Here is a 17,392-nt window from a genome sequence, read left to right as displayed (position 1 = left end):
ATATATAAACTCATCCTTCTCTCTGAATGGAATTGTATTAAAGTAGTGTTATCAATTAACTCTTTAGGGATTGATGTTAAACTTTATAAACAGTAGACTATGAAATTGTTTTCCTTATAGGATTGGAACTACAAGATGCAGTTAAAACTCTGTAATGTTTGTGTAAAAGATATACCAAAGAACTCCAAAACTGATATCTATGATGAAACTGTGATCTATGTCATCCTCATCAATGGAGCTATAGAAGATTGTCAGTTACGAAAAGCTTATAAGGCACCTTCCTTAATTCCTATAACGTGCTATCAGGTATAGAAATGTTGATTCATGCCTTCCAGTCAATATGCCATATATGTATGAACATTAGAAAAATTGTCACTTTTCCACCTTCCCATCCTCTGCGTTTCCCCTACCATTCCATAAGCACACACACCACATACACCCAGGTCACTGATTGCTTTGGCTCTAAGTAGTCCAAACACCAAGATATTCCTGTTCAATGTCAATGAAGCAGACCGAGCTGTACATTTGGGCCTTCGTTAGATTTTGGTGCAATTATAAATAGCAACAGGGGGCCTGTAAGTTCATTTACACATTGCAGAAGGACCACTTTCCCTGGACTGTATCAACAGTACTCTAGAAAAGTTTTGCCAGACCCATGCTGAACTGAGTATCAGGGGTATTTGCTCAGCCACTCTGAAAGTGAATATAAGATGAAAGACTTCCCATGTTTAAGCTGTTGAGTCTTCCTGGCAATCAAAATGAGAAGCTGTGCATATGAAGAAAGAAAGAAGGCCGACTCTGTGTGTGTGCATGTGTGTGTGTGTTGGGGTAGAGGAAGAGAGGCACATGTCAGGAGGAATCAGGGGACATACAAAATATAGCTACAAAAAGTAAATTGAAAGAGGGACCTAGAGTCAATTAAATTAGGCATATATTTTTAAAGCAATGAATGTATGGCGGAAACCGTGCTAGACGCTAAAGTGATCAGGACAAATGAGATTTGCGACTTACCCTCAAAAGATGTCTCATCCAAGTGAAAAGAAACACATATATGTTCATGAAACGTGTACAGCTATGATAGAAGTACTTAGGAGGTAGATTTGGGACAGGAGAAAAACATGAGGTGGGGATAAGAGGAATCCCAAGATGAGAAAGGGTCATAAGAAAAATTTTCTGAACAGATGCCACTGAAAGGAAGTAAGACATTACACTTAACTATGGTGCTCCCTACCGCTATCCTTGGGTACAGTATAACAGAGCTCTACTGTGGGTGCTGATTGGGAAGTTAGATGCCCAAGCAAGAGATTCTCAAGGCAACTTAAAACCTGGGCAACTCCGTCTACTCTCATAGGCAGAAAGCCCTGCTTACTGTAGATTTGGGTACCAATGTGATTCAAAGCATATCGAAAACAACCACATGCCGAAGGATTTCTTGAAGTCTACTGTTTTTTAAACTTTCTTTTGCCACATAGATAATCTCTCTCGGTGATATTTTAAAGGATCATTAATGATGAACTCTTAATCATTTTTCTCATTTGTAAGAGAAATGAGCAAAACACTTAAAAATCAATGAAAGTACATGGAATGTTGACTTTCAAAAAACCAACATAGTCAGGTATTTTAAGATGTCTATCTAATAGAGACATGTTTACTTTTCACGTAAATTTAGATATTTACATGATATTTAGAGAGGTCCTGAGATAGTAGCTTACCAGAGAAACATTTATTGTATGATATATACTCAGAAATTAACTTACATTCTGTCAAACTTCAGGTACAAGGCACTGAAGATTTTACAAAGGTAATGATTGTTCAAACTTTGGTTGATGTGAAAAACTTCAGATGGAACACTAGAAAGTATGTACCTTCGCGTAAAGCATCTCTTCCAGTATCATGTGAGTTAGAGTTCTTTGAGTAATTGGGACCTTAATTTCCATTTATAAAATTTTATATATTTATAAAATAGCCATATATATATTTGGAAACTATTGAATGGATTCTACCTAGAGTACTGGAAAAGCATTTTAATTGCCATATTTGATATCTGATGGGGGAATCCAGATTGAGAATATCCATGTTGTAGTAGGAATTATTCTACATTTCATTTATAAGAATAAACATGCATAATTATCAAAATACCATGGAAAAATTAATGCGGGAATTTTTATTTTTCAAGATTTTATTTATTTATTTTAGAGAGAGCTGGGGTAGGCAGAGGGGTAGGGGGGAGAGGGAGAGAGAGAGAATCTCAAACAGACTCCCCACTGAGGGCAGAGCCCAACTTGGGGCTCGATCTTACAACCCTGAGATCATGACCTGAGCCGAAACAAAGATTTGGAGGTTCAATTGACTGAGCAACCCAGGTGCCCCAATGAGACAACTTTTAGCTCTTCCCCCAAATTAACATATTTTATGTAGCAGTAATAATGGAAATACTGTTGTACTATTGGACTGTTCCAATTACCCACAGGCCTGGCTTTCATTCTCAACACACCTTAACATAAATGTATTCGGGATGATGGGACAATAGCTCATTTTTTCTTTCTTTCCAAACTTCCTGCACATTTGTCACATAATCTTTATAATAAAAGACTTTTAAGCCTTTTTTTTTAAATGTGACCCTTCTTCCCACCAATTGAGATTACCACCAATTTCAGATCAGAGGCCCTGAGTGTGAATGATTTGAACCTGGCCTAATGTGACAGTTGAACTAATAGAAACAGAGCTTTGTTCCAATGCTTAAACTAACACAGTCTTTCTTGAACCAGCTGCAAGCAGACTCTATAAAGAAGACCTTCAATTTGACACAAATATTGAGGTAAATTTAAAGCAGAGTCTTTTTAAAAGCTTTAATTTGGGGAAAAGAGAGTCTGGAATGTATGGAAATTATCAATATGTTTCTCTTAATCTGAAGGAGTTTACCTGTTAATCATTTTGTAGATATTGATATGAACACTGTCTCTTAGGGTATAGTGGAAATTGCATTTATATTTTTAGGTAAATATTGATAAATGACAGAGAAAAACAAAGTTCAGAAGATACCAGGATATTTATTTTGAATCACATGCGCCACCACGCACTACTGGGGTGGCTGGCTAGGGTTGTCGTGTACATGAGCCCCTCCCACTTCTCTGCCTTGGGCAGAAATTTTGACTGGTCTGAAGCCTTCATTGCTACCTCAACTACGCATCTGGGATCTTCCAACCTGGAGGCAGTTTGCTCAATTATTCACAATGCCTGTCACAAAGCAGGAGCTCAACAATGAATGTACTAATCTACTCTGCCCCAGGCTAACCTAAGTTATCCAGAAAATCTCATAAATATTGGTTAATTTCATAGTCCCCTATGAACTTGGATAGGCCACTTAGGGATCTTGGGATCTTCAAAACCCTGGGCCAACTTGGCAACGGTTATGAAACACTACAGGGCCCTGGACATGAAAGTAGGGCACAGAGAAATAGGATGGAAGTACCGCACTACATCTACACCAGCTTGCTTGTAGACTGAATCCTGGGGAGTTCCAGATGAGGTGGAGAATTTATTTTTAAATCTAGTTTGTGCCGAGCTGGTCATATTACTCCAGGAGGTGCTGATTATAATACCCACGATCTGAGTGATGTCTGCTACAAATACACAAGCCAGAAAATTGTGTCCTTGGTCGTTAAAAATATGTTTTACGTCAAGTCCATTTGCTCTATCAGCACTAGACATAAAACTCTGAGAACACACGTTCCTTCTCCCCTGAACCTCTCAACAAGCGTATGTTGCAAGAAAGGTGATTACAGGTTCTGCTGGGGGAAGTTGAAGGTGTTTCTCTCATGTCTGTCCGGTCTTCACGAGGCCAACACTTGTCTTTAACACCCACTTCCCATCCAGCATAAAGGCAAGAAATTCACCCCCTCCCTAAACATTTTGGAGTCTTTCTGGGGATGTTTTTCCTCAACCTTCCCTGGTTGTTCCTTGTTGCCTAGAACTACTGACTCAATAACAGAGGGGCTGAGAGTATGGGCTCTGGCATGGGACTCCTGGTTTGCTTCCTGGTTCCATCACTTCTTAGCCATGTGAGCTTGGACAGATTTTGTAACCTATTTCAGCATCATTTTCTGCAACTACAAAACTGAGACAGTAACCATACGGACCTCGTGTAGTGCTGCTGTGCAGATTAAAGAAATGAAAAGTACACTGCTTAGTGCTTGGCACATAACAAACAATCCATACACATAATTTCTATTATTCTCTTCTAACCCCTTCTTCACGTTATAAACTACTTCTCCAAACTTCTCATGCCCCCCAGATACTAATTTTCTAAAAAATACGGATACAGGTACCTCCTCTAATTCTCCCAAACACAGTTGCTGCTGAAGACTAGGAAGTAACAAAGGGAAATTACAATTTAAAAAATGAAGAAGATGAGGAGAACACTTAAGATAAAATAATAGATGGCTTCTAGGGGCCACTGGGTAGCCTATCTTTCCCCTTAGGCTGGACGAGCTGCCAAGCTTGTAGCAGTCAGCTTAATAGCATATTTTGAAGAATGAGGAGGCAGGGAAGCCAATGCTCTCCCTGTACATATTCCCCAAATTGCTGCTTTTTCATAATTTAAAAAAACCTGATTGCATGAGGTTGTTAATATAGAGAAGCGAGAGACATTTCATTAAATGGTAGAAACATCAGCTACTGAGTCTTATAAAGACAATTGTCAAATTGTGTTATTTAGTAAATGCTTTTTCTCCTTAATGTTAGATCCTGGCTATGTTTCTGGGCCAGCTCCCTTCATGCTCCCCCAACCCCTCCTCCTGCCACCACCCCAGAACTGTGGCTTTACCTTCACATAGTATAAAGGCCCACTGCAGCACCCAGCAGCTCTTTACAAAGTGTTTTGGTTCCCAGGATGGGAGTACACAGTGCTGCTGTTGCTAGAAGTCCCAGTCCTCAGTTCCCTGCTCCCTAGACCAGATTTGACACCTGCCCTGCTTTATAAATCTAATCCTTATTAACAGTCTCAGAATTTGACTCCTATCTCCTATCTCAATTTCTAGATTCAACAGCCTACAGGGTTACTTGATAGTATCAAGGAAAAAATGGACATCTACACGGTCGCCTAAATAAGACTTCAGTGAAAATCTGGTAAGCTGCCTCAGTTTTCCTCAACACGATCTGGATCACACCTGTCCCTGGAGATACAGGCTGAAGCCAGAAGTTCATGTGCCCTTTGGTGTGACAATATGAATTATACCCCTTTCCGCTAGTCATTATTTGTGATATGATGACTTTCCACTAGCCTGTTGATTCCTCTAATGATACTATTTCTAAATTCTAATTTGGAAAATTAACTCTAAAATAAGATTCCTTTATCTAGAATTCTGAAATAGACTCATGGTTTCCCTCTCTATTCTGCTACTTAATCTCACATGCAGCATGGTCATTTTTCAGGCTGCCATGTACTGTGGAAGATATAAACAAGTAACAAAGGTATAAACAGGTAATAAGCAACGACTTCAATTTTCAAGAGTTTCTGTTCTAGTTAAGGAGGCAAAACCGATCAGAAGGCAGTTGAATAGCCATTTGAGATACACTGTGGATAGTGCCAACTGAAGCTCAAGGAATACAAAACAGAAACAGCTGCAGGCGAACATAAACTCTTTGTGGAGAAGGAAGAGGGTGTTTGGAATAGGGGACACAGGAGACCAAGGCTTCTAGGGAAAATGAGTAAGCCAGGGTGGCCTTTGGTTGCTCAAAACGTAGCATCCATGGGTGTGTGTGTGTGTGTGTGTGTGTGTGTGTGTGTGTGTGTGTGTGTGTGTGACTATGTTACATAAAGTATATCACTGGGTTAAAAAAATGACCTTCCCATAAATCTTTGTGTCTCCATTTAAAAAATGTTAACTCTTGCATGCTACTTCCTATGACGAAGACCATATTTAAAAATAGATTCAAAGGGTAACAATAAACTATGAAAAAGTATTTTTAAGAATTACTTGTAATAGGGCGCCTGGGTGGCTCACTTGGTTAAGCGACTGCCTTCGGCTCAGGTCATGATCCTGGAGTCCTGGGATCGAGTCCCACAACGGGCTCCCTGCTCAGCAGGGAGTCTGCTTCTCCCTCTGCCCCTCTTCCCTCTCGTGCTCTCTATCTCAAATAAATAAATAAAATCTTAAAAAAAAAAGAATTACTTGTAATAAAGTCAAAATCTTCACGGGATAAAAAAATGTATACAAAATGATAAGGAAAACACTATGACTCCAATAGGCAAATTTAAGAACAGCCAATTCAGGAAAAAGACAATTGCCAGAATAGGGGGGAAGATAAGAAGTGCCAAGTTAAACAACAATGAAGTATTAACGTTGACTTTTTAAAATTAAAATTTTTATTCCATGGTAACATCTATTTTCCTTGAAATAGATGAAAATAGAGTGATACTTGTTTTCTTATATTTTGCTGGTAGATGATTAAACGGAATTTGAAACAAAAGTCATAAAAATGCTCATATACTTTGACTCCATGAATTTGCTTCTGGGAATCAATCCAAAAAGAGTAATCCAAAGTAGTAAAGTAGACATATGTACAAACTGTCCTGTGCACCATTTCTAATGGCAAACATTAAAAAGAGTCCAAGTGTCCAATAGTAAGAAAGTACGTAATTTCACTACTGACCACCTGTTAGAGGAAATATCATACAACCTTTAAAAAGATTGGGCATATAGTCCGATGTAAAATATAAAAAGGAAGGCAAACCTGTACATACAACTTTCTTAACATGAAAAGAGGTCGGGGGCGCCTGGGTGGCTCAGTCAGTTAAGTGTCTGCCTTCCGCTCAGGTCATGATCCCAGGGGCCTGGGAACGAGCCCCGCGTCGGGCTTCCTGCTCAGTGGGAGACTCCTTCTCCTTCTTCCTCTGCCTCTCCCCCTGCTTGTGCTCTCTCCCTCTCTCTCAAATAAATAAAATCTTAAAAAACAAAACAAAAAAAGAGGCCAGAAAAGATAAACCCAAATGATTCAACCAGGTGTTAGAAAGGTGAGAGTAGGGTGCCTGGGTGGCTCAGTCGGTTAAGCGTCTGCCTTTGGCTCAGGTCATGATCCCAGGGTCCTGGGATCGAGCCCCACATTGGACTCCTTGCTCAGCAGGGAATCTTCTCCTTTTCCTCCCTGCTCCTGCTCTCTCTCTCTCTCTCTCTCTCACTATCTCTGTCTCTCTCTCTCCAATAAATAAATAAAATCTAAAAACAAAAAGCAGGGCGCCTGGGTGGCCCAGTTGGTTAAGCGACTGCGTTTGGCTCAGGTCATGATCCTGGAGTCCCGGGATCGAGTCCCACATCGGGGGGTCCCTGCTCGGCGGGGAGTCTGCTTCTCCCTCTGACCCTCCCCCCTCTCATGTGCTCTCTCTCTCTCTCTCTCATTCTCACTCTCTCAAATAAATAAATAAATAAAATCTTTAAAAAAAAAAGAAAGGTGAGAGTAGGGACAGGTGTGTTTACCTCTTATCTTATTTTCCATGGTTTTATTGCTCTTGTAATGGAAAACATGATTGTAAAACTCCTAAGCATTATTCAAATATAAATAGTGTGGAACTTGTCTGTTCCTTTCTGCCTCCCTTTACACTCAGCCATCCCCATGCGGTGAAAAGGAGTGGTAGCAGCTAGAGCTGAGACGCCATCTGGGTTTCCCACAGTGGAACGTGCTCCTCCTAATAGTCCATAAACTACCCCTGTCCCGTTCAGTAGGCCCCAGGGGCTTCTCAGACTCGGACCCGCAGTTTAAATCACGCCACCACCACTTTGGGAAAGATGACTGACTCACACTCACTCACCCACTCGACGTCCTTCCTCTGCCTCAGCAATAATGACCAGGAGGTATTTCCTGTAAGAATGAAAACTGACCCTCTAGTACATCCTGCTCGGGGTTATAAGTCAATATTGAAAAACTCCAAAGCTCTTTTGCATTTGTTTTTCTTTCCCCCTCTCTACTTTTCTATTAGGAATGGTTGACAACACTTTTGAAGACTGATGCACATATGGGCACTACTGTCACGAGTCGCCTCCTGTTTTTGAAACTCATTTCCCTGCATCAAAAGGAAGCGACTTCAAGCTGGATCCCATATGGATGATCTTGGTGCCACAAGGAAAGATGTCTGGACCTTGCAACCATTCCATCTAAAATATATTTTTTGGAATATTTTCTTGATTTAAAATCTCTTTTATGGTAAATATCGAAAACATCTCAGAAAAATCAGAGAGTAAGTTTCCGTTTTAGAGCCAGAAAATAAGCTTAGGCCACCTAAGATAGTTTGCATAGTGCTCTTAGAGCACAAATGGTTTGATTCACTTTATGAAAAATAAAACGCTATTAAAATGTAGTTTAAATGTTGATCTTAAACCACGTATTGATTTTTGTCATTCATTGCACTTCACCCATCTTGGAACCACTCAGTGAATAAAATAGTAAAGAATGGAAACTGATTTACACTTAAACAATGTAACTCAGTCCTAAATGAGACTTCCAGGGTCCATCCATTTTGTTCATCATCTCATTACGACAATGAGCCCAATGCCTGGCATATCATGTTTTTTTTTTTTTTTTTTTGAGAGATAGAGGTGGGGGGGGGGGGGGGGGGGGGGCAGGGAGAGAGAGAGAGAGAATCCCAAGCACTCTCCACACTCATCATGGAGCCTAGTGCAGGGCTTGATCTCACAATCCTGAGATTATGACCTGAGCTGAAATGAAAAGTCAGATGCTCAACCAACTGGGCCACCCAGATGCCCTGGCACATCATTTTTTAAAATAGTCTTAACCAGGGGCACCTGGGTGGCTCAGTCGGTTCAGCATCCAGCTCTTGATTTCGGCTCAGGTCATGATCTCATGGTTATGGGATCGAGCCCTGCACTGGGCTCTATGCTCAGCAGGGAGTCTGCCTAAGATTTTTCTACTCTCTCTCTCCCTCTGCCCCTTCCCCTGCTCTCTCTCTCTCTCTCTCTCTTTCTCTCTCAAATAAATAGATAAATCTTTTTAAAAAAACAGTCTTAACCAGTTAAGGGTTATTGCATGCTTTCCATAGTGTCTAACAAACACTACGCACTTACAGACTGACTTAATCTTCACAAGCATATAAGGCAGATACTATTATTTCCAATTTACAAATGTGTAAACTGAAAGAGTGTGAATAATTTGCCAAATATCTCACAACTAGTAATAGGCAGAACAGAGATTTGGGAACAAGCCTGTGATTGGCTATTATACCATATGTCTCTCCAATATGGTAAGTCCTAAATAAATATCTGAAAAATTAATAAAAATTTAAATATATGTCTTCAGGACCATGCTTCCACCTGGGGATTGGAAATCTGAATATTAAACTTTGTCTTCTACAAGTGGTGGTAGGCACATTTTCAGAAGCCAAGTATAGAGACTCCATTCACAAAAGGTCCTTGCAGAGAAAACAATTTGGTTTGTTTATGTTGCAAAAGTCAAATCAAGCTACTATCACCTCTCTCCAAAACTGAACTCAACCAGTTTTTATTCTAATGATAATTGACTAGCAGCTGTTTTAGTGTTTGAGGGAACCCCATTAATGAGTACCCTTTTTCTCCTGAGTGTTAATGAAAATTAAAACAAAGGTTTGAGGCAGTTAGAGACTAAACAACCCACACATACACCCCCACACACACTCATGCACACGCCTTTATTAGTAACTGAACTGACATAAAGAACATGGTTGCCTTCTGACCCCCAGAATTGGATGTATTGACCATTGTAGGCATTTATCATTAAGTTTACTGCATAGCTGAGAACAATAAACAATGCAAGATTTGTAGAGTCAAATTCAGTCTTAAAAGAAATCAGGAAGAAAGGGGTGACAAAGAATGCCCAGATTCTGCTTCCAAATTCATCAATAAGCCACTCGACCTTGGCAGAATGAATGAGTTGGTGACAAGTTATGAGTGTTGGGGTAATGGGGAGTAAAGCCCTCAATCCCGAACAAGACACCAGGTGGGGAAAAAGTTCTCCACCAGTAGCTTGTCACTTACAGTGAGCTCAGTATGCACCACACTCTCTTCTGAGTCTTTTGCCCTCATTAGCTCTGGCAATCAACCCAGGAACTTTAGGAAGTGGGTACTATCATTGCCTCATTTTACAGGGGAAATAATGGGATTTAGGGAATTCGGATAAATTACTCAAAATCACAGCTAGATGTGGGGCACCTGGGTGGCTCAGTTGTTTGGTGTCTGCCTTTGGCTCAGGTCATGGTCCCAGGGTCCTGGGATCGAGCCCCGCATCGGGCTCCCTGCTCGGCGGGAAGCCTGCTTCTCCCTCTCCCACTCCCCCTGCTTGTGTTCCCTCTCTAGCTGTCTCTCTCTCTGTCAAAGAAATAAATCGATCTTTAAAAAAAAAAAAATCACAGCTAGATGTAATGACACCGGTTTTCAAATCCTTTAAGCACATTCAGTATAATTTGTGGAGTAAATTCCCTAGACTTCATTTTGGAAATCTAAAGCACCGGAGAAGAGGATACACTCCACAAATATTAGTCATGGTCAGTTTTTGGCCAGGTTTGTGTTCTGGAGTGTAATCATTTTCACATGGGGAAAGAACCCTGAGCAAGGTACTGAGATATGAAGTAATTCCAGAGCCAGGCATGGTATATACCCACCCATCAGCAGGATCTGGGTGATTGCTGCCAGGACTTTTCCCTCATCTGAAATAAAGTAATGCGCTGACTTTGACCAGAGGAGGACACTTAGAGCTCACTTACACTTGACTCTTCAGTGGAAACCCCTTTATTTGCTTACAAAGTCCAGAATGTCTGCTTTTAAAATTTTTAGATAAAAGGCTTTCCTTGAGGGCGCCTGGGTGGCTCAGTCGGTTAAGCGTCTGCCTTCGGCTCAGGTCATGATCCCAGGGTCCTGGGATCGAGTCCCGCATCGGGCTCCCTGCTCGGTGGGGAGCCTGCTTCTCCCTCTCCTCCTCACTTGTGCTCTCTCTCTCACTATCTCTATCTATCTTTCTCAAATAAATAAAATCTAAAAAAAAAAAAAAGGCTTTCCTTGATCCTTTGATTCTTGGATTTCTTTTTAATTTAGCTTTTAACTTTTATGGTGCTTAAGCCCAGTTTGTAATTTCCCCCCCAGATTCTTAATCATGTATGTTCTATGTCAGTCTCACTAATGAGAAACCGAAAACATTGCAAATGAAGGAATATTCTTCCCAAGGGTCATTCGTGGCTCAAACAGTGACAGGAAAGTGCTATAGTTTCCACCTGCCATTAGATTTGTAAGAGCCCTCTCAGTGAGCTGAACAAATTCCCATTTTGTTGCCAAATAGTCCTCTTACCATTAAAAATAACCCTCTGTGTTGTTATTACTCCTGGAAAGTCAGCAGAGCTATATGTGAATATCCCTCCACCAGAAAGCAAAATTCTAGTCCCAAAGTTCACTTAGGGAGGTACTGAAACTCTGCTATTACCTTCTGTTTCAAACCAAGTACACATTAGTGGGGAATATCAGCAATGAATAGCCAGAGTTTCAAACACATGACTAACTCTCTGATATTAGCCAGGACTCCTCATCAGCTCATACTCTGCACCACAAAGTAAACAGTTGGAAAATTACCCTCAGGAATACCTCTCAACAATATCACTCCATGAAGTCTTTACCCTCTCCGTAAGACCTTTGGGAAGGAAGTAGAATAGGGAAAACTTAGCTAAGCTATTAGATTCCTGACTCTACAAGAACTCTTAAATAAACCAGTTCTTTTCCTACCATAAAATGATCCATAAGGATTTTCCTTTCGCATAAATATCTCTCCCAGCTCCCTTCGCTAGCCACAAGAGTCTACAAAGGAGTAAGCTAGAGCCAGATTTATCCCATCCAGTTCTTTGAGACTGAAGAAGCTCGAAGAATCACTCTTTATCTGAAAGGCCTCTAACCTGCCTTAGCAGCTGAAGCCAGCCAGGTGTTTGAAAAGCCACATAAGAATTGGGAAGCATAATACACCCCAAACATGAAAGTATGTTTCAGTCTTCCCAGACACGTTGGAGTGTTACAGACCAGAGTTCAAAGCTAAGTTCATCTTTCCACAAGTACTTACTGAATAGAGCAATGAATAGACAGAAAGGGTCCACCCTCCTTTTGAACTCAGATTCTAGCTCTCTTTCTTATTAAGTGGTGTCCTTGAGCAAGTCACTTGGCTTGTATGAGGCTGGGTGTCCTCATCTCTAAAATAGAGGAAATAGTATTTATCCCATAGAATTCTTGCACGAGGGATGCCTGGGTGGCTCAGCCGGTTAAGCGTCTGCCTTTGGCTCAGGTCATGATCCCAGGGTCCTGGGACTGAACCCCACATCGGGCTCCCTGCTCAGCGGGGAGTCTGTTTCTCCCTCTGCCTGCCTGTATCACTCTCTCTCTCTCTCTCTCTGACAAATAAATAAAATCTTAAAAAGAATTCTTGCATAAACAAATGAGAAATTATATCTAAAACATTTAAACAGTTCATGGATTATAGGAAGTTCTCAACAAATAGTTATTTTGATATTAGCCTATGATCTTGAGATACAGCAAAACAGTTTGCATTTGTCATCAAGTGTCTGCAGTAATGCCAAAGGATAGGAAAGTAAATTTGAAGATTTCAACTCAACCTTCCACTGATTTCACCATCATCTGTTTACAAAGATCCAGGCTTCTATTTCCACTTCAATTCCTATAGTTTCTCATGTATTAGGCACTGGGGTCAGCACTGAGGAGGCTAAAAAGGAGGATCTGATTCAAAGCTTTGTTATTTTGGCTTCTTTTTGTGGGAATGTGTGCTGCTATACTTCCATTTGTGAAGTGAAGGTAGATTATTTAGTCCAGAGTCCTTTTCACAGCAATAAATGTGTGTATTTTCTATCAATGTCCTGCTCTTCACTGCTACCTCACACAATCACAGGAAATTTTCATGATGGGTAGCTAACACTTTTACTCAGCTCAGCTTCTCCATCTAGTGGCCTGAGTAAAAGTGCCCCTTGAAGGTTAGAAGTGATCCCTAGCAGTGGCATATTGATTTCCAACCCTCACCCCTGAGGCATTGACCCTTTGGCTTTGCTCAACATTGGAACTAAGTAAGCCACCCATGGGACAGTCTCCAGACTGTTTGCTCAAACTGTTCCACCCAGAGTCTGGGATATCTTAATTCATACTGATGAGGAGTCAGCAATAGTCCTACTCACTGGCTAAATGTCCTTGGCCATTTTGTTTTCTCCATAATACTGAAAAATTATGGTTCCCTTCTGCTGCCCTCTAGGCAGGGTGAAAGGCACAGATGCCATTGAGGAGAGGGACTTTTAGATTGAATTGAAATTTTTTTTTCATTTTTTTCCTGAAGATAATGGGGAAGAGAAAGGTTAGTTATAACAATGTGTCAAGACTACTTCATTTTCTCTCTCTCTCTCTTTCTCTCTCTCTCTCTCTCTCTCACTCACACACACACACACACACACCACTTTCTTCATACACAGAATGGCAGACCATTGACTGTTACCCCAGATTTCTTACACACAGAAAAGAATGCGTTAGATAACTTGGAAGACATTCCCTAAAATGTATTGCAGTTGGTCAGCCTGGAAAAGAAAGTGGTTTTGACAGAGAAGAATGGGAGAAACAGATTAGTGCAGCCCTAGATTTCTTAGACCTGCATTCAGTGGACACCCCTAATTTTCAATATATGCTTTGTTAAGAATTTTCTTTCTTACTTCACTGCTTCACTTAATTCGCTGAGGAAAGGGTTTCCTGAATTTTAGATATTCCCCGGGCAAGAAAATCTGCCACCCTAACATCTTTCCTAGAGTTAATTACCCGAGGGATTAATGAAAACATTGGATGGTGATACTGTTGGAGAAATATAATGAAAAAATCTCCTGCCATCCCAGAAAAATCTTTCCATAAAAGTAGAAAAAAAAAGTTTTATTATTGAATAAGCACGGAACCAGAATGTGCAGCAAGCCACAAGTGATTCACTACGGAGATTGTAAAGACAATGGAATTGTGCCCTTTTATCTAACCAAGCAGATACAATCCATTGCATGCATTCTCTCAAGATAAACAGTGCCTAGTCCTCAAATAAGAGGATTTGACTGTACCACCTGCCACACACAACTCACCCTAAATTCATTTGGTAACATATTTGCTAATTGTCCTTAAGAGAGCATTTCCTCTTTTTTCCATGGAAGTAGCTTGCAGTTTGGAGTCCCCAGGCCAGCTGAATTTCTGCGGCTATTCCCCAGGGGTAGGGGGACTGGGAAGTTGGGCACAATCTTCCTTGATGATTACATTTCAAAGAGAAAGCTCCCAGATCCTGAAGGAAACTTCATTCCTGGGTTGCTTATTCAACCTTTACAAGAGTTACTTGCCTTTCAAAGATAGAAAGAACTTACAAGTTTTCTAATGGAAAAGCTTTAAGAAAAGAGCCAGAGAGAAAGTCTCCACCCTCATTTTCAGCAGAGAGAATTAAACTTCTTATCTTTTAAATTTGTATTTGCCCTTAGAGTACTAAAATGTTAGAAATACTCATGTATTTTGCTTTGAGCCTCCAGTGCCCCTAGACTGGCATTGCCCTCCTTTCCTTACGGCTCCTCCTCAGGTCAGAATGTTTTCTCCTCCCCTGCAGGGACTGTTATCTGTCTGCCAGCTGGTAGTGAAGCCCTCCTGGAAATGCTCCACAGAGACAGACTGAAGCCTGGGGAGCAGCTACCAAGGGTGGCTGCAGAACTAGTACCCTCCCCATGCTGCTCCTGACTGTGGCAAGTGTGACCTCTGCATTACTCAAGGACAGGCAAGAAAGTAGCTTGCATTTTGTCTTATCTCATTTCACAGAACTCCATGAGGGCAAGCCTGTATGTGCTTTGCTCCATGTTGAACCCGCCGTGCCCAGCGTATAGTAGGTGTTCAACATATACTCGTTAAAGAAATGAAGAAACGAATGAGTGATCAAGCTGGAACCAGCCATCAAATATAAGGATAATACCAAAAATCGATGGTTCCCTGTCCCCGAGTTCATTTCTTTGTTTTTATAACCTCTTTTTTTTTCCGTTGAGACATAATTTACATACAGTAAAATGCACCCTTTTTGGTAGACAGCTATTTCGATTATGAGACACGCATGCAGTCATGTTGCACCACCACAAGATACAAAAGAACAGAAAAATTCCCTCCTGCCCCTTGAAGGTCAATCCCTCCCCCACCCCTTGCTCCTGGCCACTGCTGATATATTTTCTGTCCCTACCATTTTGCCTTGGACAGAATGTCATATAAAGGTAGCCTTTAAGTCTGGCTTCTTTCACTTCGTGTGATGCATTTGAGATTCATCTGTGTTGTTGCATGAATTTGTAGTCCATTCCTTTTTATTATCGGTCAGTCTTGGAGGGATGCAACAGTTTGTCTAGCTGTTCACCCCTTGGAAATCATTTGGGTTATTTCCAGGGTTTGAGGAGCAATTCTGAGTAAAGCAGCTATTGCATGCAGGTTCCTAGAGATCTTATGTTTTATTTCACTTGGGATTGCTAAATTGTATGATGAGGCTATGCTTATAAGAAACTACCATGCTGGTTTTCAAAGAGGCTAAACAAGTTTGCATTCCCATCAGCAATGCATGCAGCAAGCCCTGCGTTCCCTCACCAGCGCTTGGTGTCATCAGTTCTTCTGTTGTTTTCAATGTTAGCCATTCTAATAGGTGTAAATAAGACAACCACAGACCCACAATGGCTTTACTTAGGCTAAGTCACCAAATGGGGGCTTAATACCTAACTAAGTGCAATTTCAATCTCCTCCAGAAATTTAAGTCTTAACTGGTGAGTCGGGAATTTTCTGATCAACATCAGTGATCCTCTTCATCCCGGAAAGGAAGATGAGGTAATCCACTTAATAAGACCCCCTGTCCATCGTCCCTCTAAGGGAAAGTGACTTTGACTGGAACAATTCTTTCTTTTATTTTGCTAATAACTTTCCTGCCCCACCCTCCTATAAAAACCTTCCATTTTATACAGCCCCTCAGAGCATCTCTCTACTTGCTGGATGGGATACTGCCCAAGTCCTGAGTCTCTTATAAAGCCAATTAACTCTTCAAAATCACGTGACTGGCCTGTTTTTTAGCAAATGTGTATAAAGGTATTACATTGTGGTTTGATTTACATTTCCCTAATGACTATGGTATTGAACATTTTTTTCATGTATGTATTTACCATCTGTATATTTTCTCTGTTGAAATGTCTGTTGAAATATTTTGGCCATTTTGTTATTGGCTGTTTGTTTTCTTAGTGAGTTTTGAGAGTTCTTTATATATTCTGGATAAAATCTTTTTATCAGATATATGCTTTGTTAATAATTTCTATTGGTCATTGGGTTGACTTAACTTGTTTTAACCTTTTTTGTTTTTTGTTTTTAAAGATTTTATTTATTTTTATTTATTTGACACAAAGAGAGAGATAGTGAGAGAGAGAGAGAGAGCACAAGCAGGGGGAGCAGGAGAGGGAGAAGCAGGCTCTCTGCTGAGCAGGGAGCCCGATGCGGGGCTTGATCCCAGGACCCTGGGATCATGACCTGAGCCGAAGGCAGCCGCTTAACCAACTGAGCCACCCAGGCACTGCTAACCTTTTTTTTTGTTTTAAAACAAAATTCCCCCTCTGACTTTTCCAAGACTATGAAGTGGTTGAATAAATTTAGGAATCTGAAGTGAAAAACTCCATGGCCTGTCTGTAATTGCAGATGGGGCTTCCCCAGAAGCTGAACGCTCTCCTTGACCAATGGCTTCTGGTTAAGGCCAGTAGCCTGGTTCCCTCAGGAGTTGGGAAGGAAACATTTTCCTCTATTCTGGCTGGCCTATGAATTAAATTGACATGAAACAAATTAACAGGAGAGAAACAAAAGCTTAATAACATGTCTATCTCCTGTATGTAAGGGAGAGACTCAGGGAAACTAAGCAATTCCCCCAAAGGGCTGAAGCCATCACCTTAAAAACCATCTTCAGTTAAAGACAAAAGACGTTGGGGATGGAGGGTCCGTTGTGAGAGGAAAAAGCACAGTAAGCAAGGGTCATGCTGTTATGCAGATTTAATTGCCTTCTGCATCAGTAACAGTTTCTAGAGACTTAGAGCTCCCTTTTCCTGATACCCTTACACATGGAGATTTCCCTTGTCAATGCAAAAGTCTCTTACAGTAGGGTAATTTCTACTTGATTTTCAGAGCCCATTTTATATCTGAAGTTTCTTTAAAGTAACCAACTTAAAATAATATGCCAAAGAGGCGTATCTCTGAGTGGCGAAATTTGCTCCCGTTTACGGGCTCTGACATTTTAGGAAGTTGTGCGTGCGTGCACCTCAGACTCTCCTCCCCCTGGGGTCCTCCTTCCTTTGTGGGGAGGTACTCTTCTC

The 17,392-nt window shown here is 40.9% G+C and overlaps 1 protein-coding gene across 13 annotated transcripts in view; it reads left to right on the top strand.

The window, feature by feature from the left end:
* SLC9C1 (solute carrier family 9 member C1) overlaps window positions 1-8,373 on the top strand; it is an 88,804-nt gene extending 80,431 nt beyond the window's left edge. For 12 of the 13 annotated variants that reach the window (XM_073893233.1, XM_073893266.1, XM_073893242.1 and 9 more), the window contains 5 exons: window positions 121-306; window positions 1,775-1,895; window positions 2,769-2,818; window positions 5,040-5,127; window positions 7,976-8,373. In XM_073893233.1, coding sequence (XP_073749334.1) covers window positions 121-306; window positions 1,775-1,895; window positions 2,769-2,818; window positions 5,040-5,105 — 423 coding nt within the window. In that variant the 3' untranslated portion in view covers window positions 5,106-5,127; window positions 7,976-8,373. The remainder of the gene's footprint in view (window positions 1-120; window positions 307-1,774; window positions 1,896-2,768; window positions 2,819-5,039; window positions 5,128-7,975) is intronic. The other variant, XM_073893230.1, reaches the window with a different exon arrangement.
* The last annotated feature ends 9,019 nt before the right edge of the window (window positions 8,374-17,392 follow it).

The sequence above is a fragment of the Callorhinus ursinus genome, unplaced genomic scaffold (assembly GCF_003265705.2).
Source record: "Callorhinus ursinus isolate GAN/ISIS: 27379988/994484 unplaced genomic scaffold, GSC_fseal_2.0 scaffold1, whole genome shotgun sequence".
Lineage (NCBI taxonomy): Eukaryota > Metazoa > Chordata > Mammalia > Carnivora > Otariidae > Callorhinus > Callorhinus ursinus.
The sequence above is the reverse complement of the archived record's forward strand: the minus strand, read 5'-3'. Positions and strand labels throughout refer to the sequence as shown.